The following is a 26,428-nucleotide window of genomic DNA, read 5'->3' as shown; positions in this document are numbered from 1 at the left end:
CTATCTCTGTGTCTCTATCTCTGTGTCTCTATCTCTGTGTCTCTATCTCTGTGTCTCGATCTCTGTGTCTCGATCTCTGTGTCTCGATCTCTGTGTCTCTATCTCTGTGTCACTATCTCTGTATCTCTATCTCTGTGTCTCGATCTCTATCTCTGTATCTCTATCTTTGTGTCTCCATCTCTGTATCTCTATATCTATATCTCTATCTCTCTATCTCTATCTCTGTGTCTATATCTCTGTGTCTATATCTCTGTGTCTATATCTCTGTGTCTCTATCTCTGTGTCTCTATCTCTGTGTCTTTATCTCTGTGTCTCTATATCTATCTCTATCTCTGTGTCTCTGTCTCTATGTCTATCTCTGTATCTCTATCTCTATCTCTGTATCTATATCTCTGTGTCTCTATCTCTGTGTCTCCTCTATCTCTATATCTCTATCTCTGTGTCTCTGTCTCTGTATCTCTATCTCTCTATCTCTATCTCTGTATCTCTATCTCTGTGTCTCTATCTCTGTGTCTCTATCTCTGTGTCTCTATCTCTGTGTCTCTATCTCTGTATCTCTATCTCTGTGTCTCTATCTCTGTATCTCTATCTCTGTGTCTCTATCTCTATCTCTGTATCTCTATCTTTGTGTCTCTATCTCTATCTCTCTATCTCTCTATCTCTATCTCTGTGTCTCTATCTCTATCTCTGTATCTCTATCTCTGTATCTATATCTCTGTGTCTCTATCTCTGTGTCTCTATATCTATCTCTATCTCTGTGTCTCTGTCTCTATGTCTATCTCTGTATCTCTATCTCTCTGTATCTCTATCTCTGTGTCTCCTCTATCTCTATATCTCGATCTCTGTGTCTGTATCTCGATCTCTGTGTCTCCTCTATCTCTATGTCTCTATTAGGCCATGGGCCACATATGGTCCACCAGCATCCCCCCCACCTCTAAACCAAACCAACTTTTTTTGAAGCCCAGAGGCATACTAAACACGATTCCAAATGTTACCAAGAAAAATTTAGGGATGCAATGCCCATTTCGGCTCAACAAAGTAGGGTACCCTCATAATTATGCCGACGCTCTCCGACGTCGACCGAACTTTGACTACTGATTATAATCTTCCACCAGAGGCCTCAAATAGCTCCTATTTCAATATATGATATACCAAATGAAAGATTATGAGCTGTTCTTTTTGAATATGTGGTAAATGAAACTATTGGGACAACTAGTTAAATAAACAGCTCTGCGGAACACAATAATTCAACCCGCGACTGCTTCTTCAATGAAATATTGGTATTTATTTCACAATCAGATTTTTTAACATTTATTTACATGGAAACTTTTCAATGTTGTATTAATCTCTTCATCGTGTATTACATTTGCTTTCAGGCGATACCTTCATATTTTTTCTAACAAGAGCCAATCTGAAATAACAGCCATTTGAATGTTTTAGATTCAACGTTGTGGAACGTTAACATGCACTATATTGAATCCAGTTATGCAGGCAATACCCATCGGCGTGATCCCGTAATGTTTTTATATGCATTGTAATTAATTGATTCACTTTTTAGATCACAAGAAAAATTGTCACTAGCTAGCAAAATCCAAATTTGCCACCAAAAGTGACATGACAGTGCCCTCTCCTACAACTATGGGGATTGTCACTAAAAGAAATGAATATGTAACAAATGCCTATTTTAGTTGCATTTCAGATTCATTTTCCACAAATGAATGTTTTAAATACATAGTTAAGATCTCTCCTCAATATGGAAGAAAACAGGTAACAACCATTTGAATTAATTAAGTTTAACTGCTGTCAATTTACATATTTAAGTTTTCTATTTGCAGATTATACTAATTATAAATAATGGATATCTTGATATATGGATAAATAACCCCTGTTATTAACTTAAGCAAAATAGTGCATGAAGGCATTCCCCCTGATATGGAACAACCCAATACGATACGAGAGACACATCGTGTTGATTGGAACCTTTCATCTCGCCTGCGCATATCTGAAAGTGATCGGCAAGAAGATGTTTGGCTCTGGTCTGTCTGATATCCTGCTAGAAGCTGGGTTGATTGGTTCTGGTTCACTGACAGGTGTGATGACTGGAAAACATTATGAAAGAGCAATGCATTGCCACAAGGTCATGTTAGAGTCACTGCAACGACTACTCATGGAACAGTTCAGCAAACAGGACAATGCTGACCTTCTGATGACCAGTCTCCCTGATGACTCAAGGGATAGACTAACACATTTGATTGATTCGCCAAATGCGGAAAACCTGAATGCAGTTCTATCTGACGAGAGCATCACTGAGCACATCAAGCGATATGCCAAATTTTGCAGTGAAGTTCGATCTGGAAAGCTAGGGAAAACAGCTCAGCTGTGGATTAGCTACATGGATCATTTTGGTCTCGTACTATCGCTGATTGAGGCAGTAAAGGTGAACAACTTTCAGCTCTACTCTCAGTGTATCAGCCAGATGAGCGACTTGTTTTTCAGCTTTGGAGCACAAAACTATGCTCGCTACACGACCTTCTTTTCAGTCTTCATAGCCAACATAGAAACATCTCATCCTGGAGCAGAGGAACTCCTTGAGAGGGGTGCCATAAGTGTGGCACGTTCGTTTATCCCTGGCAATAGGTGTGACGTGGACAAGACCATGGAAGAAACGTTTATGCGTCATGCCAAGTCTCATGGTGGTGGAGGTACAGGAATTTCAGGTATAATGACGAATTACAGTGCCTACCAGCGCTGGGTGAGAACCATACATGCAAGGTCGCAGTATGTTAATGCTACTCTCAGCATGGCAAATATGCTGGCCGACTCTGGAGAGGGAATGAAACATCGAGACGTTCGCCCCACAGAGATCCTTCGAAGTGAGAAAAATGTTGTGAAAACTTGCGAGGCTATTGAAAGCTTCTTGAATCCATTTGACGTGGAAACCAAAGATAAACTCCTGATCCTTTCGTCTGGTGCAGCAGCATCGGATGATGTTGTCAAGGACGTACTAGCAGCTGAGAACCTGGGCAGACGTGCTAAAGAAGCATTCATTTTATCGAGCGACTCCAGACTGACAGCAAGTTCTTTGAGCCCGTAAAACGAATGAACTTGCGGACATTGGGAAGCATGAACAAGGTATCAATCATCAGCTCAGGAAAGCAAAAAGTCATACAATACAAACAACAAGGCAATGTTGCTTTCAAGCTATTCATGAAGTCTCAAAACGAAGGACTACAACTCGATCTCAAGGAGCTGATGACGTATCCCCTGACTCCAGTTTCTTACAGCCTTGGGACTTCAGATGGATTTCTCGCGAAAACAGACAAGAGTAAAGCCTTTCACCACTTGACCAAGGAGTGTGAGAATGCCATCATACCACCAGAGAACGACACCCTCACTGTGCATGATGGCAATGCATGCTTCTACTATCTCAAAGATCTTCCCGGAAGCTTCAGTGAAATCTGCTCTAAAGTTTTTGACACCATGTCAAACACTCACAACGTCATATTCAGCACAGACATGTACCTGCCAACCTCTGTTAAAGCAATGGAACGGAAGAGGAGAGGTGTTAGGAACAAATTGATCATCAAAGGAGGAGCGACCAAGAAGCCTCCAGACTGGAAACAGTTCCTGTCAAATGACGAGAACAAACTTCAATTTATCCAGATGTTGCTCAGGTTGTGGAGAACGGATGAGTATGCCTCAAAGCTTCATGGACGAAACGTGATACTGATATGTGATGGGGTGCCACATAAGCTGACATCTGAAGATGGGACAACAACTTCATCACACTTATTAGATTCGATGACCTCATCACAAGAAGAAACAGACTCGAGGATTATACTCTACTGTGAGTATGCTCAAAGCAAGAACTTCAACTATGTGCGAGTGAAAAGTCCTGACACAGACGTCTTCTTCATTCTATTGCACTATGCACACCGACTGGCTGATATCACAGTCCTCTTTGACACAGGAACAGGGAATAAAAAGAAGCTGATCAATATCTCAGAACTGGCCCATAACTACTCCCACGAATACTGCACGGCTCTCATGGCTCTGCATGCCTTTTGCGGCTGTGATACAACAAGTGCATTCAGAGGGATAGGAAAAGTAAAGCCTATGAAAACACTGCTGAAAATCCCTCGATATGTTCCAGTGTTGGCACAGCTGGGTGATACTTGGGACATTCCTTCACAGCTTCTGGATGACCTTGAAGCCTTCACATGTGCCATCTATGGTAGACCAAGGGTTTTAAAAGTGGATGACCTGCGACTCCTCAGGATAAATGAGCTATGTGCTCGTGATGAGATACTAACGCCTTCACAAAACATCGACATGGCCACTTTACCTCCCTGAAGAAGAAGCTTGCTTCAGCACATTGCGCGAGTCAACTATCAAGTGGGAATCTGGAAACGAGCACATATCCCTAAACCTGATGTTCCGCTGGCACACAATGGCCACGGATGGACACAAACAGACGAGCATCTCGAACCTCTGTGGTATGACGGAACTATGTTGCCTGCACAACTCTCGGATCTAGCCCGTACCGTTGCTCCTGGTACAGTCAACGACGACGATAACGACGACGACGACGATGATGATGATGATGCACTCATGGCTGAGAACAGTACCCTGGATGGAGATGAAACAGACAGTGACATAGAATGAACACTAAATCATGTTTATCCATGTTTCAAATTTGTCTATAATGTAATTGATTAACCAGATGTGTTCCTGTGTTTTATGTTATATTTGATATGTATAATTCAAAATGAAATGTCTGTGTGTCTGTGACCGCCGATGGCTGTGGGCACCACACCCGGGCAAACGGCTTATTGGTGGGTGTGTGTGTGTGTGTGTGTGTGTGTGTGTGTGTGTGTGTGTGTGTGTGTGTGTGTGTGTGTGTGTGTGTGTGTGTGTGTGTGTGTGTGTGTGTGTGTAGGTGTGTAGGTGTGTAGGTGTGTAGGTGTGTGTGTTTAGGGGTGTGTGTGTGTGTGGTTTTTTTTAGTATTGTGTGTGTAACAAACATGTTTAGCAGAATATGTGTACATTCTCTTTGTCAAAGCTTTGAGGGTTAAGCGATTTTTGGCACTATGTGATGGCCATATTGGATAGAGTCACAACTATTGATTAAAATAAATAAACATGTTTGCTTAGTATCTTGTATTCTCAACAAAAGAAATTTAAAATCAGTTTAGTATATATGCATATAAAAACGTTATGTAATATAGGTATTGCTGTGCAACTGGATTGTTAATATAGTACATGTTAACGTTCCAAAACGTTGAATCTAAAACATTCAAATGGCTGTTATTTCAGATTGGCTCTTGTTAGAAAAAATATGAAGGTATCGCCTGAAAGCAAATGTAATACACGATGAAGAGATTAATACAACATTGAAAAGTTTCCATGTAAATAAATGTTAAAAAATCTGATTGTGAAATAAATACCAATATTTCATTGAAGAAGCAGTCGCGGGTTGAATTATTGTGTTCCGCAGAGCTGTTTATTTAACTAGTTGTCCCAATAGTTTCATTTACCACATATTCAAAAAGAACAGCTCATAATCTTTCATTTGGTATATCATATATTGAAATAGGAGCTATTTGAGGCCTCTGGTGGAAGATTATAATCAGTAGTCAAAGTTCGGTCGACGTCGGAGAGCGTCGGCATAATTATGAGGGTACCCTACTTTGTTGAGCCGAAATGGGCATTGCATCCCTAAATTTTTCTTGGTAACATTTGGAATCGTGTTTAGTATGCCTCTGGGCTTCAAAAAAAGTTGGTTTGGTTTAGAGGTGGGGGGGATGCTCGTGGACCATATGTGGCCCATGGCCTATATCTCTATGTCTCTATCTCTGTGTCTCTATCTCTGTGTCTCTATATCTGTCTCTATCTCTGTGTCTCTGTCTCTATGTCTATCTCTGTATCTCTATCTCTATCAAAGTATCTCTATCTCTGTGTCTCTATCTCTGTATCTTTATCTCTGTGTCTCTATCTCTGTGCCTCTATCTCTGTATCTCTGTATCTCTGTCTCTGTATCTCTATCTCTCTATCTCTATCTCTGTGTCTCTATCTCTGTGTCTCTATCTCTGTGTCTCTATCTCTGTGTCTCTATCTCTGTGTCTCTATCTCTGTGTCTCTATCTCTGTGTCTCTATCTCTGTATCTCTATCTCTGTATCTCTATCTTTGTGTCTTTATCTCTGTGTCTCCATCTCTGTATCTCTCTATCTCTATCTCTATCTCTGTATCTCTGTGTATCTATCTCTATCTCTATCTCTGTATCTCTGTGTATCTATCTCTGTGTCTCCATCTCTCCATCTCTATCTCTCTATCTCTATCTCTCTATCTCTGTATCTCTATCTCTGTATCTATATCTCTGTGTCTCTATCTCTGTGTCTCTATCTCTGTGTCTCCATCTCTGTATCTCTATCTCTGTATCTCTATCTCTGTGTCTCCTCGATCTCCATATCTCTATCTCTGTGTCTCTATCTCTATCTCTGTGTCTCTATCTCTATCTCTGTGTCTCTATCTTTGTGTCTCTATCTCTATCTCTGTGTCTCCTCTATCTCTATCTCTATCTCTGTGTCTCTATCTCTGTATCTCTATCTCTGTGTCTCTATCTCTATCTCTATCTCTATGTCTCCTCTATCTCTATCTCTATCGCTGTGTCTCTATCTCTGTATCTCTATCTCGATCTCTGTGTCTCTATCTCTATCTCTATCTCTGTATCTCTATCTCTGTATCTCTATCTCTATCTCTGTGTCTCTATCTCTGCATCTCCTCTATCTCTATCTCTATCTCTGTGTCTCTATCTCTGTATCTCTATCTCTATCTCTGTGTCTCCTCTATCTCTATCTCTATCTCTGTGTCTCTATCTCTATATCTCTATCTCTATCTCTATCTCTGTGTCTCTATCTCTATCTCTATCTCTATCTCTATCTCTATCTCTGTGTCTCCTCTATCTCTGTGTCTCCTCTATCTCTATCTCTGTATCTCTGTGTCTCTATCTCTGTGTCTCCTCTATCTCGATCTCTATCTCTGTGTCTCCTCTATCTCTATCTCTGTCTCCTCTATCTCGATCTCTATCTCTGTGTCTCCTCTATCTCTATCTCTGTCTCCTCTATCTCGATCTCTATCTCTGTGTCTCCTCTATCTCTATCTCTATCTCTGTGTCTCCTCTACCTCTATCTCTATCTCTATCTCTGTGTCTCCTCTATCTCTATCTCTATCTCTGTGTCTCCTCTATCTCTATCTCTGTGTCTCTATCTCTATCTCTGTGTCTCTATCTCTGTATCTCTATCTCTATCTCTGTGTCTCCTCTATCTCTATCTCTATCTCTGTATCTCTATCTCTATATCTGTGTCTCCTCTATCTCTATCTCTATATCTGTGTCTCTATCTCTATCTCTGTGTCTCCTCTATCTCTTTATCTCTATCTCTGTGTCTATCTCTATCTCTGTGTCTCCTCTATCTCTATCTCTGTGTCTCCTCTATCTCTATCTCTATCTCTGTGTCTCCTCTATCTCTATCTCTGTGTCTCTATCTCTGTATCTCTGTATCTCTATCTCTATGTCTCTATCTCTGTGTCTCTATCTCTGTGTCTCCTCTATCTCAAAATCTCTATCTCTGTGTCTCTATCTCTGTGTCTCTATCTCTGTGTCTCTATCTCTGTGTCTCCTCTATCTCTATCTCTATATCTCTATCTCTGTGTCTCCATCTCTATCTCTGTGTCTGTATCTCTATCTATGTGTCTCCTCTATCTCTATATCTCTATCTCTGTGTCTCTATCTCTGTGTCTCTATCTCTGTGTCTCTATATCTATCTCTATCTCTGTGTCTCTGTCTCTATGTCTATCTCTGTATCTCTATCAAAGTATCTCTATCTCTGTGTCTCTATCTCTCTAGCTCTATCTCTATCTCTGTCTCTATCTCTGTGTCTCCTCTCTCTCTATATCTCTATCTCTGTTTCTCTATCTCTGTGTCTCTATCTCTGTATCTATATCTCTGTGTCTCTTTCTCTGTGTCTCTATCTCTGTGTCTCTATCTCTGTATCTCTGTATCTCTGTCTCTCTGTATCTCTATCTCTCTATCTCTGTGTCTCTATCTTTGTGTCTCTATCTCTGTATCTCTATCTCTGTGTCTCTATCTCTGTATCTCGATCTTTGTGTCTTCATCTCTATCTCCGTGTCTATATCTCTGTATCTCTATCTCTCTATCTCTCTATCTCTATATCTGTATCTATATCTCTGTGTCTCTATCTCTGTGTCTCTATCTCTGTATCTCTATCTCTCTATCTCTCTATCTCTATCTCTGTATCTATATCTCTGTGTCTCTATCTCTGTGTCTCTATATCTATCTCTATCTCTGTGTCTCTGTCTCTATGTCTATCTCTGTATCTCTATCTCTTTCTCTGTATCTTTATCTCTGTGTCTCCTCTATCTCTATATCTCTATCTCTGTGTCTCCATCTCTATCTCTGTGTCTCTATCTCTATCTCTGTGTCTCCTCTATCTCTATATCTCTATCTCTGTGTCTCTATCTCTGTGTCTCTATCTCTGTGTCTCTATCTCTGTGTCTCTATCCCTGTGTCTCTATCTCTGTGTCTCTATATCTATCTCTATCTCTGTGTCTCTGTCTATGTCTATCTCTGTATCTCTATCTCTATCTCTCTATCTCTATCTCTGTGTCTTTATCTCTGTATCTCTATCTTTGTGTCTTTATCTCCATCTCTGTGTCTCCATCTCTGTATCTCTATCTCTATCTCTATCTCTCTATCTCTATCTCTGTATCTATATCTCTGTGTCTATATCTCTGTGTCTATATCTCTGTGTCTATATCTCTGTGTCTATATCTCTGTGTCTATATCTCTGTGTCTCTATCTCTGTGTCTCTATATCTATCTCTGTGTCTCCATCTCTGTATCTCTATCTCTCTATCTCTATCTCTGTATCTATATCTCTGTGTCTCTATCTCTGTGTCTCTATCTCTGTGTCTCCATCTCTGTATCTCGATCTCTCTATCTCTATCTCTCTATCTCTATCTCTGTGTCTCCTCTATCTCTATCTCTATCTCTGTGTCTCTATCTCTGTATCTCCATCTCTGTGTCTCTATCTCTGTGTCTCCATCTCTATCTCTATCTCTATCGCTGTGTCTCTATCTCTGTATCTCTATCTCTATCTCTGTGTCTCTATCTCTATCTCTATCTCTATCTCTGTATCTCTATCTCTATCTCTGTATCTCTATCTCTATCTCTGTGTCTCTATCTCTGTGTCTCCTCTATCTCTATCGCTATCTCTGTGTCTCTATTTCTGTATCTCTATCTATCTCTATCTCTGTGTCTCCTCTATCTCTGTGTCTCTATCTCTGTATCTCTATCTCTATCTCTGTGTCTCTATCTCTGTATCTCTATCTCTATCTCTATCTCTATCTCTGTGTCTCCTCTATCTCTGTGTCTCCTCTATCTCTATCTCTGTATCTCTATCTCTATCTCTGTGTCTCTATCTCTGTATCTCTATCTCTATCTCTATCTCTGTGTCTCCTCTATCTCTGTGTCTCTATCTCTGTGTCTCCTCTATCTCGATCTCTATCTCTGTGTCTCCTCTGTCTCTATCTCTGTCTCCTCTATCTCGATCTCTATCTCTGTGTCTCCTCTATCTCTATCTCTATCTCTGTGTCTCCTCTACCTCTATCTCTATCTCTGTCTCCTCTATCTCTATCTCTATCTCTGTGTCTCCTCTATCTCTATCTCTGTGTCTCTATCTCTGTGTCTCTATCTCTGTATCTCTATCTCTATCTCTGTGTCCCCTCTATCTCTATCTCTATCTCTGTGTCTCTATCTCTGTATCTCTATCTCTATCTCTGTGTCTCTATCTCTATCTCTGTGTCTCTATCTATCTCTGTGTCTCTATCTCTGTGTCTCCTCTATCTCTATCTCTGTGTCTCTATCTCTCTATCTCTATCTCTATCTCTATCTCTGTGTCTCTAACTCTTTCTCTATCTCTGTATCTCTATCTCTATCTCTGTGTCTCTATCTCTGTGTCTCCTCTATCTCCATATCTCTATCTCTGTGTCTCTATCTCGATCTCTGTATCTCTATCTCTGTTTCTCTATCTCTATCTCTGTATCTCTATCTTTGTGTCTCTATCTCTATCTCTGTGTCTCTATCTCTGTATCTCTATCTCTGTGTCTCCTCTATCTGTATCTCTATCTCTGTGTCTCTATCTCTGTATCTCTATCTCTATCTCTGTGTCTCTATCTCTATCTCTGTGTCTCTATCTCTATCTCTGTCTCTATCTCTGTGTCTCCTCTATCTCTATCTCTATCTCTGTGTCTCTATCTCTGTGTCTCCTCTATCTCTATCTCTGTGTCTCTATCTCTGTATCTCTTTCTCTATCTCTATCTCTGTGTCTCCTCTATCTCTGTCTCTGTGTCTCTATCTCTGTATCTCTACCTCTATCTCTGTGTCTCTATCTCTGTATCTCTATCTCTCTCTCTTTCTCTATCTCTGTGTCTCCTCTATCTCTATCTCTATCTCTGTGTCTCCTCTATCTCTATCTCTGTGTCTCCTCTATCTCTATCTCTATCTCTGTGTCTCTATCTCTGTATCTCTATCTCTATCTCTGTGTCTCCTCTATCTCTGTGTCTCCTCTATCTCTATCTCGATCTCTGTGTCTCCTCTATCTCTGTGTCTCTTCTATCTCTACGTCTCCTCTGTGTCTCCTCTATCTCTATCTCTATCTCTGTGTCTCCTCTATCTCTATCTCTATCTCTATCTCTGTCTCCTCTATCTCTATCTCTATCTCTGTGTCTCCTCTATCTCTATCTCTGTATCTCTATCTCTATCTCTGTGTCTCCTCTATCTCTATCTCTATCTCTGTGTCTGTATCTCTGTATCTCTATCTCTATCTCTGTATCTCTATCTCTGTGTCTCTATCTCTGTGTCTCTATCTCTATCCCTGTGTCTCCTCTATCTCTATCTCTGTATCTCTATCTCTATATCTGTGTCTCCTCTATCTCTATCTCTATCTCTGTGTCTCTATCTCTGTGTCTCTATCTCTATCTCTGTGTCTCCTCTATCTCTTTATCTCTATCTCTGTGTCTCTATCTCTATCTCTGTGTCTCCTCTATCTCTATCTCTGTCTCTCTATCTCTATCTCTATCTCTGTGTCTCTATCTCTGTATCTCTATCTCTATCTCTGTATCTCTATCTCTATCTCTGTGACTCTATCTCTGTATCTCTATCTCTATCTCTGTGTCTCCTCTATCTCTATCTCTCTATCTCTGTGTCTCTATCTCTATCTCTGTGTCTCCTCTATCTCTTTATCTCTATCTCTGTGTCTCCTCTATCTCTATCTCTGTGTCTCTATCTCTATCTCTGTGTCTCCTCTATCTCTGTGTCTCTATCTCTGTATCTCTATCTCTATCTCTGTATCTCTATCTCTATGTCTATGTCTCTATCTCTGTGTCTCTGTCTCTGTGTCTCCTCTATCTCTATATCTCTATCTCTGTTTCTCCATCTCTATCTCTGTGTCTGTATCTCTATCTCTGTGTCTCCTCTATCTCTATATCTCTGTGTCTGTATCTATATCTCTGTGTCTCCCCTATCTCTATATCTCTATCTCTGTATCTCTATCAAAGTATCTCTATCTCTGTGTCTCTATCTCTCTATCTCTATCTCTATCTCTGTCTCTGTGTCTCTATCTCTGTATCTCTATCTCTGTGTCTCCTCTATCTCTATCTCTGTATCTCTATCTCTATCTCTGTGTCTCTATCTCTGTATCTCTATATCTATCTCTGTGTCTCCTCTATCTTTGTGTCTCTATCTCTGTGTCTCCTCTATCTCGATCTCTATCTCTGTGTCTCCTCTATCTCTATCTCTGTCTCCTCTATCTCGATCTCTATCTCTGTGTCTCCTCTATCTCTATCTCTGTGTCTCTATCTCTATCTCTATCTCTGTGTCCCCTCTATCTCTATCTCTGTGTCTCTATCTCTGTATCTCTATCTCTATCTCTGTGTCTCTATCTCTATCTCTGTGTCTCTATCTCTGTGTCTCCTCTATCTCGATCTCTATCTCTGTGTCTCCTCTATCTCTATCTCTGTCTCCTCTATCTCGATCTCTATCTCTGTGTCTCCTCTATCTCTATCTCTATCTCTGTGTCTCCTCTACCTCTATCTCTATCTCTATCTCTATCTCTGTGTCTCCTCTATCTCTATCTCTATCTCTGTATCTCTATCTCTATATCTGTGTCTCCTCTATCTCTATCTCTATCTCTGTGTCTCTATCTCTATCTCTGTGTCTCCTCTATCTCTTTATCTCTATCTCTGTGTCTATCTCTATCTCTGTGTCTCCTCTATCTCTATCTCTGTGTCTCCTCTATCTCTATCTCTATCTCTGTGTCTCCTCTATCTCTATCTCTGTGTCTCTATCTCTGTATCTCTGTATCTCTATCTCTATGTCTCTATCTCTGTGTCTCTATCTCTGTGTCTCCTCTATCTCAAAATCTCTATCTCTGTGTCTCTATCTCTGTGTCTCTATCTCTGTGTCTCCTCTATCTCTATCTCTATATCTCTATCTCTGTGTCTCCATCTCTATCTCTGTGTCTGTATCTCTATCTATGTGTCTCCTCTATCTCTATATCTCTATCTCTGTGTCTCTATCTCTGTGTCTCTATCTCTGTGTCTCTATATCTATCTCTATCTCTGTGTCTCTGTCTCTATGTCTATCTCTGTATCTCTATCAAAGTATCTCTATCTCTGTGTCTCTATCTCTCTAGCTCTATCTCTATCTCTGTCTCTATCTCTGTGTCTCCTCTCTCTCTATATCTCTATCTCTGTTTCTCTATCTCTGTTTCTCTATCTCTGTGTCTCTATCTCTGTATCTATATCTCTGTGTCTCTTTCTCTGTGTCTCTATCTCTGTGTCTCTATCTCTGTATCTCTGTATCTCTGTCTCTGTATCTCTATCTCTCTATCTCTGTGTCTCTATCTTTGTGTCTCTATCTCTGTATCTCTATCTCTGTGTCTCTATCTCTGTATCTCGATCTTTGTGTCTTCATCTCTATCTCCATGTCTCTATCTCTGTATCTCTATCTCTCTATCTCTCTATCTCTATATCTGTATCTATATCTCTGTGTCTCTATCTCTGTGTCTCTATCTCTGTATCTCTATCTCTCTATCTCTCTATCTCTATCTCTGTATCTATATCTCTGTGTCTCTATCTCTGTGTCTCTATATCTATCTCTATCTCTGTGTCTCTGTCTCTATGTCTATCTCTGTATCTCTATCTCTTTCTCTGTATCTTTATCTCTGTGTCTCCTCTATCTCTATATCTCTATCTCTGTGTCTCCATCTCTATCTCTGTGTCTCTATCTCTATCTCTGTGTCTCCTCTATCTCTATATCTCTATCTCTGTGTCTCTATCTCTGTGTCTCTATCTCTGTGTCTCTATCTCTGTGTCTCTATATCTATCTCTATCTCTGTGTCTCTGTCTATGTCTATCTCTGTATCTCTATCTCTATCTCTCTATCTCTATCTCTGTGTCTTTATCTCTGTATCTCTATCTTTGTGTCTTTATCTCCATCTCTGTGTCTCCATCTCTGTATCTCTATCTCTATCTCTATCTCTCTATCTCTATCTCTGTATCTATATCTCTGTGTCTATATCTCTGTGTCTATATCTCTGTGTCTATATCTCTGTGTCTATATCTCTGTGTCTCTATCTCTGTGTCTCTATATCTATCTCTGTGTCTCCATCTCTGTATCTCTATCTCTCTATCTCTATCTCTGTATCTATATCTCTGTGTCTCTATCTCTGTGTCTCCATCTCTGTATCTCGATCTCTCTATCTCTATCTCCCTATCTCTATCTCTGTGTCTCCTCTATCTCTATCTCTATCTCTGTGTCTCTATCTCTGTATCTCCATCTCTGTGTCTCTATCTCTGTGTCTCCATCTCTATCTCTATCTCTATCGCTGTGTCTCTATCTCTGTATCTCTATCTCTATCTCTGTGTCTCTATCTCTATCTCTATCTCTATCTCTGTATCTCTATCTCTATCTCTGTATCTCTATCTCTATCTCTGTGTCTCTATCTCTGTGTCTCCTCTATCTCTATCTCTATCTCTGTGTCTCTATCTCTGTATCTCTATCTATCTCTATCTCTGTGTCTCCTCTATCTCTGTGTCTCTATCTCTGTATCTCTATCTCTATCTCTGTGTCTCTATCTCTGTATCTCTATCTCTATCTCTATCTCTATCTCTATCTCTATCTCTGTGTCTCCTCTATCTCTGTGTCTCCTCTATCTCTATCTCTGTATCTCTATCTCTATCTCTGTGTCTCTATCTCTGTATCTCTATCTCTATCTCTATCTCTGTGTCTCCTCTATCTCTGTATCTCTATCTCTATCTCTATCTCTGTGTCTCCTCTATCTCTGTGTCTCTATCTCTGTGTCTCCTCTATCTCGATCTCTATCTCTGTGTCTCCTCTATCTCTATCTCTGTCTCCTCTATCTCGATCTCTATCTCTGTGTCTCCTCTACCTCTATCTCTATCTCTGTCTCCTCTATCTCTATCTCTGTGTCTCCTCTATCTCTATCTCTGTGTCTCTATCTCTGTGTCTCTATCTCTGTGTCTCTATCTCTGTATCTCTATCTCTATCTCTGTGTCCCCTCTATCTCTGTGTCTCTATCTCTGTATCTCTATCTCTGTATCTCTATCTCTATCTCTCTATCTCTGTGTCTCTATCTCTGTGTCTCTATCTCTGTGTCTCTATCTCTGTGTCTCTATCTCTGTATCTCTATCTCTGTGTCTCTATCTCTCTATCTCTATCTCTGTGTCTCTATCTCTCTCTATCTCTGTGTCTCCTCTATCTCTGTATCTCTATCTCTGTATCTCTATCTCTATCTCTGTATCTCTATCTCTATCTCTGTATCTCTATCTCTGTATCTCTGTCTCTGTATCTCTGTATCTCTATCTCTGTATCGCTGTCTCTGTATCTCTATCTCTGTATCTCTATCTCTGTATCTCTGTCTCTGTATCTCTGCCTCTGTATCTCTATCTCTGTATCTCTGTCTCTGTATCTCTGTCTCTGTATCTCTATCTCTGTATCTCTATCTCTGTGTCTCTATCTCTGTATCTCTATCTCTGTGTCTCTATCTCGCTATCTCTATCTTTGTGTCTCTATCTCTCTCTATCTCTATCTCTATCTCTGTGTCTCTCTCTATCTCTTCGGCCCTAGGTGGCAGAGGTAATTATCCAATGAACAAGAAAAAGACATAAAATGTCATTCGCCCTTTGGTTTTAGTAATTTTGCTGTTGGCCATCTTTGGCCGGATTACAAAAGAAAATCGTCTGCATATGTATCCTCTCATGTATTGTCTTTGTGCCATGTTTGAACAATATCGGGAATGGTCCAAGGAATAGTTGAGGATGTGTTCAACATCGGGTTTTGTACAACTAAAATGGCCGCCAGTCGGCCATCTTTGATCGCATCACGAGACAAAATGATGTGTTGCATATGTATACCGTCATGTATTGTCTTTGTACAAAGTATTAACAAAATCGGTCCATATAGGTATCTCTGAGATATGGTTGCGAAAGGACGGACAGACGAGACCAAATCAATTGGCCCTCGTTTCGGACCAAGTCCAACGGGGCCTAATAATGAGCATGCACTCACCAATTAAGTTTGATCGATTCTTTTAAATCCCAATCATATGTGTACATCCTTACTACGTCATCTCAATGCCTCCCATAAAGTCACGCAAGGCATACATGGCACCTTTTAAGTTGCAGGTTGTTAAGTTTGCTGAGGAAAATGGCGGGAATATGGCTGCGCACAGGAAATACGGTGTGAGCGAGAAATGTGTTCGGGACTGACAAAATGTCAAATGACCCAGTGCTGATAATTATTCTGTGGATTGTTTTGAATACCGTAACTTTATATGATAACAACCACGTTGAAAAACATATTTACATTCTTAATTTATTTGAAAGGTCGTCTCAAAACGTATTCAAATAATATGCACAAAATATCTCATTAATATTGATGACCCTGGAAGTACCTATCGAGTGATGAGTTGTGAGTGTCAGGGAGGAATCAACACCTCTATTGTTTTGACTGACAGTTTTGCTAACTACCGTAGTTGATCTACCTTCGACTTGTACTCTAAATCGACTTAGTCGTGGCCAAAAATATTGGCACCCTTGCACTTTTTTTCAAATAACTCTCAATTTCTCTAAAAATAAGTTGAAATTTACAAAAGTATGTGGTCTCCACAATTCTTTATTTCACTGTTAATATTACAGCACCTTTGTTTTTGATTCAGAACTTAATATATCCTTTTAGTCAGGTTCACTATGTCTTTTCGTGCAAAATTTTGGTAGATTAGCAAAACTATACATTTTTGGAATATTCAGAGCATGAGGAATCCAAAAATTAATGTTTACATTTGCGTAGACACCTTTGCGAAAATGACACTCAGGACAGTGATGAAGATCTGTAAAAGCATATTCCTGAACGGTATAGACCTCGTAGATCATGTGTATAGGACTTGTAGTTCAATCTGATACTACCTATAACTTCCTATAACAACCTATAACTTCAAAGGACTTGCAATATCATGTATTATGTAATACAGTTATATCACAAATATAAAGACAATGGTTTTCAATTACCCTTGTTTGTTGCTTTTCTATAATCCTGAGCACTATTTTGAGGCCTTTATTTGATTCCTTGACCCAGAAAACATAGGATTAGCATATTTAATTAAGTCTCTAGGTTGACTAGAAGCCGAGATCGCGCAAAATATGTATTTTATGGCGGCCATTTTCAAAATCCAAAATGGCGGCCATGCAGGTGTCTGTGCAAATGCCAACATTGATTTTCAGATTCTCCATGCTCTGAAGATTCCAAAAATGTACAGGTTTGCTAATCCCAAAATTTTGAACGAAATTATATTTGTTAACATAGTGAACCTGACTATCTTGATCACTGTCCTGAGTGTCATTTTCGCAAAGGTGTCTACGCAAATGTAAACATTAATTTTTGGATTCCTCATGCTCTGAATATTCCAAAAATGTATAGTTTTGCTAATCTACCAACATTTTGAACGAAATTATATTTGTTAACATAGTGAACCTGACTATTTTAAATCAGAAAATAAAAAGAAATGGCATTGAGAAAATTATTGACACCCAAGACTTAATATTTTGTATCACAGCCTTTGGACAAAATAGCTGCAGACAAGCGCTTCCTATAGCCATGGATGAGCTTCCTACACCACCTCTCTACTGACAGTTTGTCCCACTCGTCTTATACAAACTGCTCCTGTTCTCCCAGGTTTGAAGGGTGCCTTCTCCCAACTGCTGTTTTCAGATCTCCCCACAGGTATTCAATGGGATTTAGATCTGGACTCATTGCTGGCCACTTCAGAACAGTCCAGCGTTTTGTCTTGAACCATTCCAGGGTGCTTTTTGAAGTGTGTTTGGGGTCATTGTCCTGCTGCAAGACCCATGACCTACGACGGAGACCCAGCTTTCTGACACTTGGTTGAACATTGTGCTCCAAAATGCCTTGGTAATCTCCTGATTTCATGATGCCATGCACACATTCAAGGTACCCAGTGCTAGAGGCAGCACAGCAACCCCAAAACATTAATGAACCTCCTCCATCTTTGACTGTAGTGAAGGTGTTCTTTTCTTTGAAGGCTTCATTTTGTTTTCTGTAAACATAGAGACGATGTCTGTTACCAAAAAGCTCTAATTTGGTCTCATCTCTCCACAGAAGGAAATGGACTTCTTCAGGTGTGTTTTTGCAAACTCCAGTCGGGCTTTCTTATGTCTCTCTCTCAGCAGTGGGGTCCTCCTGGGTCTCCTACCATAGAACCCCCTTTCATTGAATTGGCGACGGATGATGCGAGTTGAAACTGTCGTACCCTGTGTCTGAAGGTCAGCTTGAATCTGTTTAGTAGTAGGTCGAGGTGCTTTCTCCACCATTCAAACAATCCTTCGCTGCAATCTTCGATCAAGCTTTCTCTTGGAGCCATGTCCAGGAGGTTGGCTAGAGTGCCATGGGCCTTACACTTCCTGATAACATTGCGTACAGTGGACACAGGAACATCAAGGTCTCTGGAGATTGACTTGTAACCTTGAGATTGTCCATGCTTGGCTACAATCTTGTGTCTGACCTCCTCAAACAATTCTCTGGTTTTCTTTCTTTTCTCCATGCTCATTGCGGTACATACAGTGACACAGAACAGCAGAATGACTCCTTTTCTCGATTCAAACTGGTTGAATGAGTGATTTTTATATTGCAGGCACCTGAAACTCACCACAGGTGAGTTCAATTCCACAGTACAAGAATCACCTGCTTGAAATCTAATTATTTCTAACAACTTCTAAAAGGTGCCAATAATATTGTCTGGGTCATGTTAGGATTTCTGTGTGGAATAAGCTAAGATTTAGTAATTTTTTTCATCTTTTTTTTGTTTTGTTCTATTGCAAACCAAAGAAATACATGTGTGGATACCAAAAGATTATTTAATTTCGACAATTTTCTGGAATAAATGGTGCATTATTTGAAAAAAGTGCAAGGGTGCCAATATTTTTGGCCACGACTATATCTATGAATGAAGGAAAGAAAAATGGGGAACTTAGCCAAATTGACTTGTGTGCCGAACAATACGGTAATATCTACCTATTCCAGGTAACAATGATAACTTAACAGGCAGTCTTGATGTTTTTGCTGTCAAAACATCGTGAGTGCATTTGGTCCTAACAGAGATGTTGGTGAGTCCACTGAAGAGGTGATTCGCATGCAGATTACGTTCCAGCTGTTCAGCCACATCGAAGGACACCCCGCACTCCTCCGTCCTGCTCTACCAGGAAGTGAAACAACACAAGACTTACTTTATCTTTCCCACTTACTTGATCTTTTATCTTTCCTACAGAAAATAGGTTGGTGGCCTCTTTCTCTTTGCACATTGCACTTCTGCATTTTGAAAGTGTATCCTCAGAGATGGTGCCTCAGAGATGGTGAGGTGCAGGGCGGAATATTAAGTACCTGCCATTTATCCAAACAGAAGAAGAAGTCACAAATAACTTTCAGGGTGTTTTTACATTACATTTTCGGTGGTATTCATTGTAGGGTTTCGATCAGGGTACGACCCAAAATGGCCTACTTTAATGAAAGGTACCATGGCCTTGAGTGTCTAGATTCTAGAACATGGCTCTCAGGTTTGGGAATCTGGCTTAACCTCCCTACTATAAATATTCCATGCTTCTATGGTTCAAAACCACCATTGGTTTTATCAGGATGACAGTTTGTGGTCAGATACGATCCAATTCCATTGGGGATCAAACTCAGAACAGAAACTGAAGGCAACTACGTTATGTTCGAGTTATTATATCCAGTGTTCTCTATAAAAGCTGGCATCCGGAAGTATGGGTACACCCACCAGATGGCACACTGCCACCTGCTTTTTGCTGAGTTATACTTATCAGTAAAATATGCGATATTTATTTAGATTTTGTTGGAATTCTTATTCTAATATTTTCTGATAGATTGTTGGAATTCTGTCACTTAAACTTTGCCTTGGATCATGATTGGTGCATATGCAGCACAACCTGGGCCTGTACCTGTAGTTACCTCCACCACCAAAGGTGGATGGAGGTTATGTTTTCACCCCTGTTTGTCCGTTTGTCCGTTTGTGAACAAAATATCTCAAACAGTTGTGGACGGATTTGGACAAAATTTGGCAGAGATGTAGCGTATGTGACAATGACGGAATGATCACTACAAATAAACACAACAAGGGTGCCCAGCACGCATTCACGGGGGAGGGGAGGGGAAAACGAACGTTAGGAAGCTGTTAGCAAAGCGATCACGATCCTACCAGATGCTTCTCCTCATGACGCCTTTTGTCTCGACCTCAACAACGAGCACCTGGTCGGCAAACGGCAGTCCCCAACACGAGCAGGTAAAGGCGATCTCCAGCACGAACACGAGCAGGTAAAGGCGATCTCCAGCACGAACTTTGGCATGGAGTCCCAGCACAAACATGGGCAGGTAAACAGGCACATGCAGAAAGAGTCCAAGTCAGGCACACGTGCACCGAGAGGGAGTCCGGCAGCCAACAGATAACAGGGAGAGACCGGCCAAGAGAGTGAATGACGTGCAGAGGCCTGTGATGTGAGGGGGTCCGGCCGAGAGCCCACGTGCACAGCCAACAAAGTCCAAGGCCAAGAGAGTGAATCACATGCAGAGGCCTGTGAGAGGGTCCAGTCAAGAGCGGATGCACACGAGCTGAGTGAAACCGGCAAAGAGAGAATAAAAGCCAGAGAATGCACGTGCGCAAGGCCTTTTGTTGAGCCCTTGCCGAGGGTGGGGGTGTGGAGTTGGGAGGTGTTTTCTGGACTGCCGATTGGTCAAGGTTGTCACTCCGCCCCCACAAGCTCCTCCTGAATTTTCTCAGGCCCTGATTGGTGGAGTGTCGCTTCTCCTTCACATGCCCTCTCAAAGAGACTTTTACCTGGTGCATATCCCAATGGTCATTGGTCTGTCTTCTGTCCATCAAGACTTTGAATCAATAACTGTGGATGCATTATTGATGCATCTGCCTGGCTAAATATCCCTTATGAGTGGAGGGTCTGTCTTTCCCTCCCCAATGCATAAAGACATACTAACCCAAAATAAGGGGAAGGGACTAAGATAATGTTCTGCTATGAAATAACTATTCGAAGGGACCTGTATGGTGGTTGCCATTACCTCTCAGTGGTTTCCCAAAACCACAACAACATTGATAAACTGTGAATGTTTAAATCCTCCTCCTCCTGCTCTTCTTCCTCTTCTTTCTACAATTATTACTGGTCACATTGTTGTGGGGTTTGCGGGTAATAATGTCCGTCGCGCAAGCCTTTCACGAACTGGCTGGCCAGACCTGATTTTCAACTGGGCAGGAATTTGTAATTTTCTCAGTTTGTTGGCAATATCTTGCCTACTCTGCACATCTCAACTCAACATACCTTTGCAAAATGCCTACTGAATTTTTTAATTCATATTTGAATAAAATATAACATTTTACCTCCATCACATTTATGCAAATACAACATTTTTTAATTGAATAAAAAAATTTAACCTCCATGACAAATCCGAAACTTGATAGTGAACATACATTGATGTATAGGTATTTTGAATAGTGTGGAGAACCCTTACCTGTTCTTCGATATACAGGTGTTAAAGAGTAGATATTCCAATTTTTGAACTGCTCCTCCCCCCCCTTCTTCCCCCCCGCCCCCTCCACATCTCCTCCCTTCCCCCCTCTCGTCCCCCCTCTCTTCCCCACAAAATGTTTTACTTTAATGTCATCTGTGATCTTGAACAGAGACTATGTTCTGTGTCTTTTGCAGTACCTTGTTCATCCTTACCTGGAGGTTCTGGACCTGACTGCAATTATGAATTGTTTATTTTGCACATGAAAAGAAAAATGGAGAAAACCAAGCTATTACTTCAGCTACAAGGTTTTGGTTAGTTTCACAACTTTTTTTTGGGCAGAGTAGAATTTACTTTCACAATGGAAAGTATAATTATAATTGGCCTTTTTTGATATCTGATACTCGTATATTGATATCTGAATAATTCTATTTTTATATTTGAGTAGTAGTATTTGTGCTGCTTTATACTATTTTGATATCTGAATGTTTTGTCAAGGTGGACTTTCTTGTATCCTTTATACCAGATATATTTATTACCTCCGTCACTGAAGGTGGATGGAGGTTATGTTTTCACCCCTGTCTTTGTTACTTGAAAAATCAAAGATTAAAAAAAAAAATCAAAGATTTTTCAAGTATATTGGTCGGTCGACTTTGTTATTCTGTCTGTTTGTTTGTGTTTGTCAATCGCCTAGAGGTCACTATTCAAAACCAATCGTCATGAAACTTTATAGTTGTAGAGGTAGTCACAACTGATAAGCCTATTGATTTTCGAGGTCAAAGGTCACCTTGAGGTCGAATTTCTAAAATATTTATTTTCCATTCCATTGACTTGTAAATTAAACAGCAATTTCATAGTGCCTCACTGAATTGGGAAACCAACTATTTTTAAGACCAAAAGGTCAAAGGTCAACTCTAGGTCAAACTTCTAAAATCATTAATTTCCATCTGAAAAATCGTCAATTTTCATCCTGTTAACCTGAAGATTAAAGAGCAGTTGCATAGTGTATCACTGAATTGGGAAACAAACTTTTTTGAGGTCAAAAGGTCAAAGGTAAACTCAAGGTCAAACTTTTTTGGGGGGGTGGGGTCGCGGTGGATTTTGCAGGTATTGTGCTCTGCACGGTGTCTTTCTTGGTTGTCTGTTTGTCTGTTTTGTTTGTGAACAGGATGTCTCAAAAAGTTGTAGACAGATTCAGACTAAATTTGGTGGACAGGTTGGGTGTGTGACAAAGAAGAATTTATTCAATTTTGGTGAAGATCTGGATCTGAATATGATAATTAAAAATATATATATCAAGTGATTCTTCACCATTAAGAGATGGGGCCAAAAACGATATCAAGCATGATATTTCTAAAAGTTGTGGGTGACTTATGACAAAACACAGTGGATGAGTTGCAGCTACAGACCAATCAGCCTGCTCCCAATCATCAGCACGTTCATGGAATCCATCATCGCTTCTGATATTAAATCCTTCCTCTTCTCCAATGGCTTGATCTCAGATTAGGTAAGGGTAAGAGTTGGTAAGTGACAAGAACAAGCCGCTTAGCTTTTGGTTCAGGTCGGAATCCAGATCCGACCTATCAGTGGGATACAAAACAACTGTTCAGCCTGGCGGAGGTTCGGTATTTCAGCCTCTATTTCAGTTCAGCCTCTACCGAATGCCATTCTAGTTCGGTATTTCATTTTGAAATTCTTAAAGGAACTTTATTTCAATGCGTTGTATGTGTCCACAGAGAGAGATATGTCCTGCATTCGGGATATTCAGGCTTTACGACAAGAGGCTGATGAGGTGGAGGAGCTGGTGGAAGAATTGCAACATTTGGTGACACTCAGAAAGGAGCAGTTGTCAGAGTTGCAGGTAAATGCACTTGTATGGATTTTAAAAAACGGGTTATAACCTCTGCCACCCAAGGTGGACGGAGCTTATGTTTTCACCTCTGGCTGTTTGTTTGTTTGTTTGTCCGTCTCCGAAGACGATATCTCAAAAGGTTATGGATGTAGTCAGACAAAATTTGATGGAGAGGTTGAAAATGTGACAAGGACGAAATGATTAGATTTTGGTGAAGATCCGAATCTGTATTCATACCCGAGCATTTTAAAAAGTGATTATTCACCATTGAGAGTGGGGCCACAAGCGATTTACAGTGTAGCACGATATTTCAAAAGTTGTACACGAGTTGTGACAAAACTCGGTGGATGAGTTGGTTCGGTGATGAGAACAAGCCCATTTGATTCTGGTTAAGATCAGGATCCAGATCCGGCCTATCAGTGGGATACAAAGTGTAAACTGTTCAGCCTGGCAGAGGTATGCGCTCTAACGAGTGCCGTTACAGTTTATCTACTTGAATGACCAACATCTCCGGTGCTTTTTATTATGATTATATATACTAGGGCATGCCCGTACTATATATATATCTAAAATTATATCCCCCCCCCTCTATTTACATGAAATGGTTTTGTCCATTCGCAAAGCCAAAGCGAACGGCTTGCGAGTACGGTGACAATCCCCCCCCCCCCCTATTTACATGAAATGGTTTGGTTCATGAAATGGTTTGGTCATTATAGCTCGCTGCTCTCTGATTGGTTGAATCGTTTTTTGGACATAGCTCGCTAACTACTTGTCCGATTAATATGAAACCTTGAAAAGGCACATCCTCGGGTCCCCAGCAATATACCTGGCAAGTTTCAAGTATATCGGACCCGTGGTTGTCGAGAAACAGCGGTCACAGACAGACACACAGAGATTACTGGCATTATAGATAGATATATTTTAGAGCAGTTTGCTCACTTTTATATGATGGCAAGGTGAATTTATTGATATCTGTGAATCTTATTTGTTGTACACTTCTGTTGTGTTTGCTTTTGTAGACGCTTCAGAAGGAACAGGAGAAATGTTATGGACGGTTGCAGCACATGTTCAAGAACATTCCTTCCTTCACTGACAGAAAAATAAATGTTGCAGATGAGAGGTGTGTTCTGTGCGAATTATTTGTTATTTTATCATGTGCAAAGTGAAAAGCGAGGTTAATCAATTTGTTCACTTTGTCTGTGTCTGTCTGTCTGTCCACAAACGTCAGTTTATGATTGAGGAATAACTTGATTTCAATTGAATGTTATCTTGTGAACACAAATCAGAAAACAAACATGCAGTTCGCAGTACTTTGGCTATGAAGTTGTCCCGATCGTGCTTGTGCAGATAATTGTTGAAATTGCAGTGCACATAATTGATAATTACTGTAGTGAGATCATTTTTATCCTTTGTGTTGCCTGTTTGGCAGTGAAACCAAAATTGAAAATTATTCCAAACAGGAAACTTACTGTTTTTGAGGACGTCATAAAGGACACCAACAACAGGCATGCAGGACTAATGTAACAGGTTAGATAAGGTAGTGTAAATTATGCTGCATCAACGGCGGTAAACTTCCGGAAATTATTTTTTTCAACAACCTTTATAATCGTTATTTTATTTCAATTTAATTATATAATTGAACACTGCCTCCTCTCTTCCCTACCCTCATCCCTTACCTCACTCCCCACACTTGTAGAACACAAATCGCCTCATTGGCACTTTCAAAACCCTTCTGTTTAGCAGTACTTGGCCAAAATATGATGTAATTTTATGTCATCATGACTAATCAAATTATTTGCTGCTCACAGACCCCGCTCAAGTTCTTTTTTTTCCTCAAAACTGTGCAGGGTAAAGTGTTCTTCCAAATATAGTTACCTACGCCACATAAGGTGGACAGAGCTTATGTTTTCACCCCTGTCTGTCTTGTTTGTTTGTCTGCCTGCGAGAAGGATATCTCAAAAAGTGATGGACGGATTCGGATGAAACTTAGTGGATAGGTTGGGTTTCTGACAAGGACGAATTGATTAGATTTTGGTGAAAATCCGTTCTCGGATATGTAATTTTTTTTTTTTTTTTTTTGTGATTCACCATTGACAGATGGGGCCAAAAAGATATCTAGCACAATGTCTCAAAAGGTTGTGGACGGTTGGGTAGATGACAAGAACAAGCCGATTTCATTTTGACCTGCAGATCAGGCCTATCAGTGGGATGCAAAACATAAACTGTTCAGCCTGGTGGAGTTATGTGCTCTACCGAGTGCCGTTCCAGTTTGCAATGTGTTTGTATCGACCGTAATAATTAAAATGCTTTTTTTGTATCCATGGGTAGTTCTCAAAGTGTTTAATGTTGGCCTGAACTGATTGTCTGTGCTCCTCGGTGAATTTGTGCTGTCTGGTTTGTAATATCACGTTAGCCTAGCTATTGTTGAATAGTGTATGATGGCATCATTGTTCATTTTTATTTGTTTATTTTGGAACACCTGTGAAAATACCAACAGGCTCATTGATTACATTTCTATAGACAACTAGTGGAGACTACCTGTTGCTTCGCTGACGGGCCATTAGTCTTGTTTGCCACAATAAATATACCCTTGCGAAGAGTGTTTTAACCCCAGTGTTGTCCAGGTTAAAAAGGGAATTGTAATACTCTCTGCCACCACCATCAGGTGGCGCTACACGGTACACATTTACATAGAGTATTTATGCACACCCCGCATGAGACCTTGGGCACATAGCCTATGTTACCCCTCACACAAAGTTGTATTTGTACCCCGAGCTTGGAATTTGTAACTTAAAGGATGTGGCCGTGCATAGAAGAGAGAGAGACAGACAGACAGACAGATAGAGAGAGAGAGAGAGACAGAGACTTTTTATGTCCTTTTATTACAAAAGTATATTTAAAAAAAACAAATAAATGTGACTCAAAGGAGACGAGCACAACAGTTGCACACAGCTTTACATGATAAGCAAACAAAAATATAAGCATTTTAAGAGGGTATAAAGAGGGTTTAAAGGAAAAAGTAATTAAATAGTAAATACTAACTGACCTTCAAATATTTTACAAAAAGCATTTGTTATACACCACTGTTTCTCAAAGAGCTTCAACTGAGAGCAACAACTCAAGTTTGGTTTTTGAAACAGAGAGCTTTAAACATTGCCAAGATGTCTGTACTGCACAAATCATTGTGTATCCTTGACTTTCTAGTCTTATATATGGCTAACTTGGCTGGTGAAAGGAAAACATGAATTAAGATTGTTGTTGACGTGAAAGGCCCACTGGGGCCAAAGGTAAAGGCAGGAAAACCCAAAACAAAGGAAAGACGTGCAAGTGGCATAAAAAATAAATAAATAAAGGAGTTAGACGATTTACAGCATGCA

At 40.3% G+C, this 26,428-nt stretch overlaps 1 protein-coding gene and 1 long non-coding RNA gene across 3 annotated transcripts in view; both read left to right on the top strand.

The window, feature by feature from the left end:
• The window catches only part of LOC137429804 (SKA complex subunit 1), a 97,941-nt gene that overhangs the window by 7,392 nt on the left and 64,121 nt on the right, over nucleotides 1-26,428 (top strand). For both annotated transcript variants that reach the window (XR_010984950.2, XM_068120060.2), the window contains exons 2-4: nucleotides 21,397-21,513; nucleotides 22,936-23,060; nucleotides 24,071-24,171. Coding sequence is in view for 1 of the 2 variants with exons in the window: in XM_068120060.2 (XP_067976161.2) it covers nucleotides 21,397-21,513; nucleotides 22,936-23,060; nucleotides 24,071-24,171 (343 nt within the window). In the remaining variant the exon portion in view is untranslated. The remainder of the gene's footprint in view (nucleotides 1-21,396; nucleotides 21,514-22,935; nucleotides 23,061-24,070; nucleotides 24,172-26,428) is intronic.
• Nucleotides 3,577-5,465, top strand: LOC144892608 (uncharacterized). The gene is made up of 2 exons (XR_013623808.1): nucleotides 3,577-4,861; nucleotides 4,956-5,465. It is a non-coding gene; the product is annotated as an uncharacterized LOC144892608 (long non-coding RNA).

This window comes from Myxine glutinosa, chromosome 6, assembly GCF_964187855.1.
Source record: "Myxine glutinosa chromosome 6, kmMyxGlut1.1, whole genome shotgun sequence".
In the NCBI taxonomy this organism is placed as follows: domain Eukaryota; kingdom Metazoa; phylum Chordata; class Myxini; order Myxiniformes; family Myxinidae; genus Myxine; species Myxine glutinosa.
The sequence above is the reverse complement of the archived record's forward strand: the minus strand, read 5'-3'. Positions and strand labels throughout refer to the sequence as shown.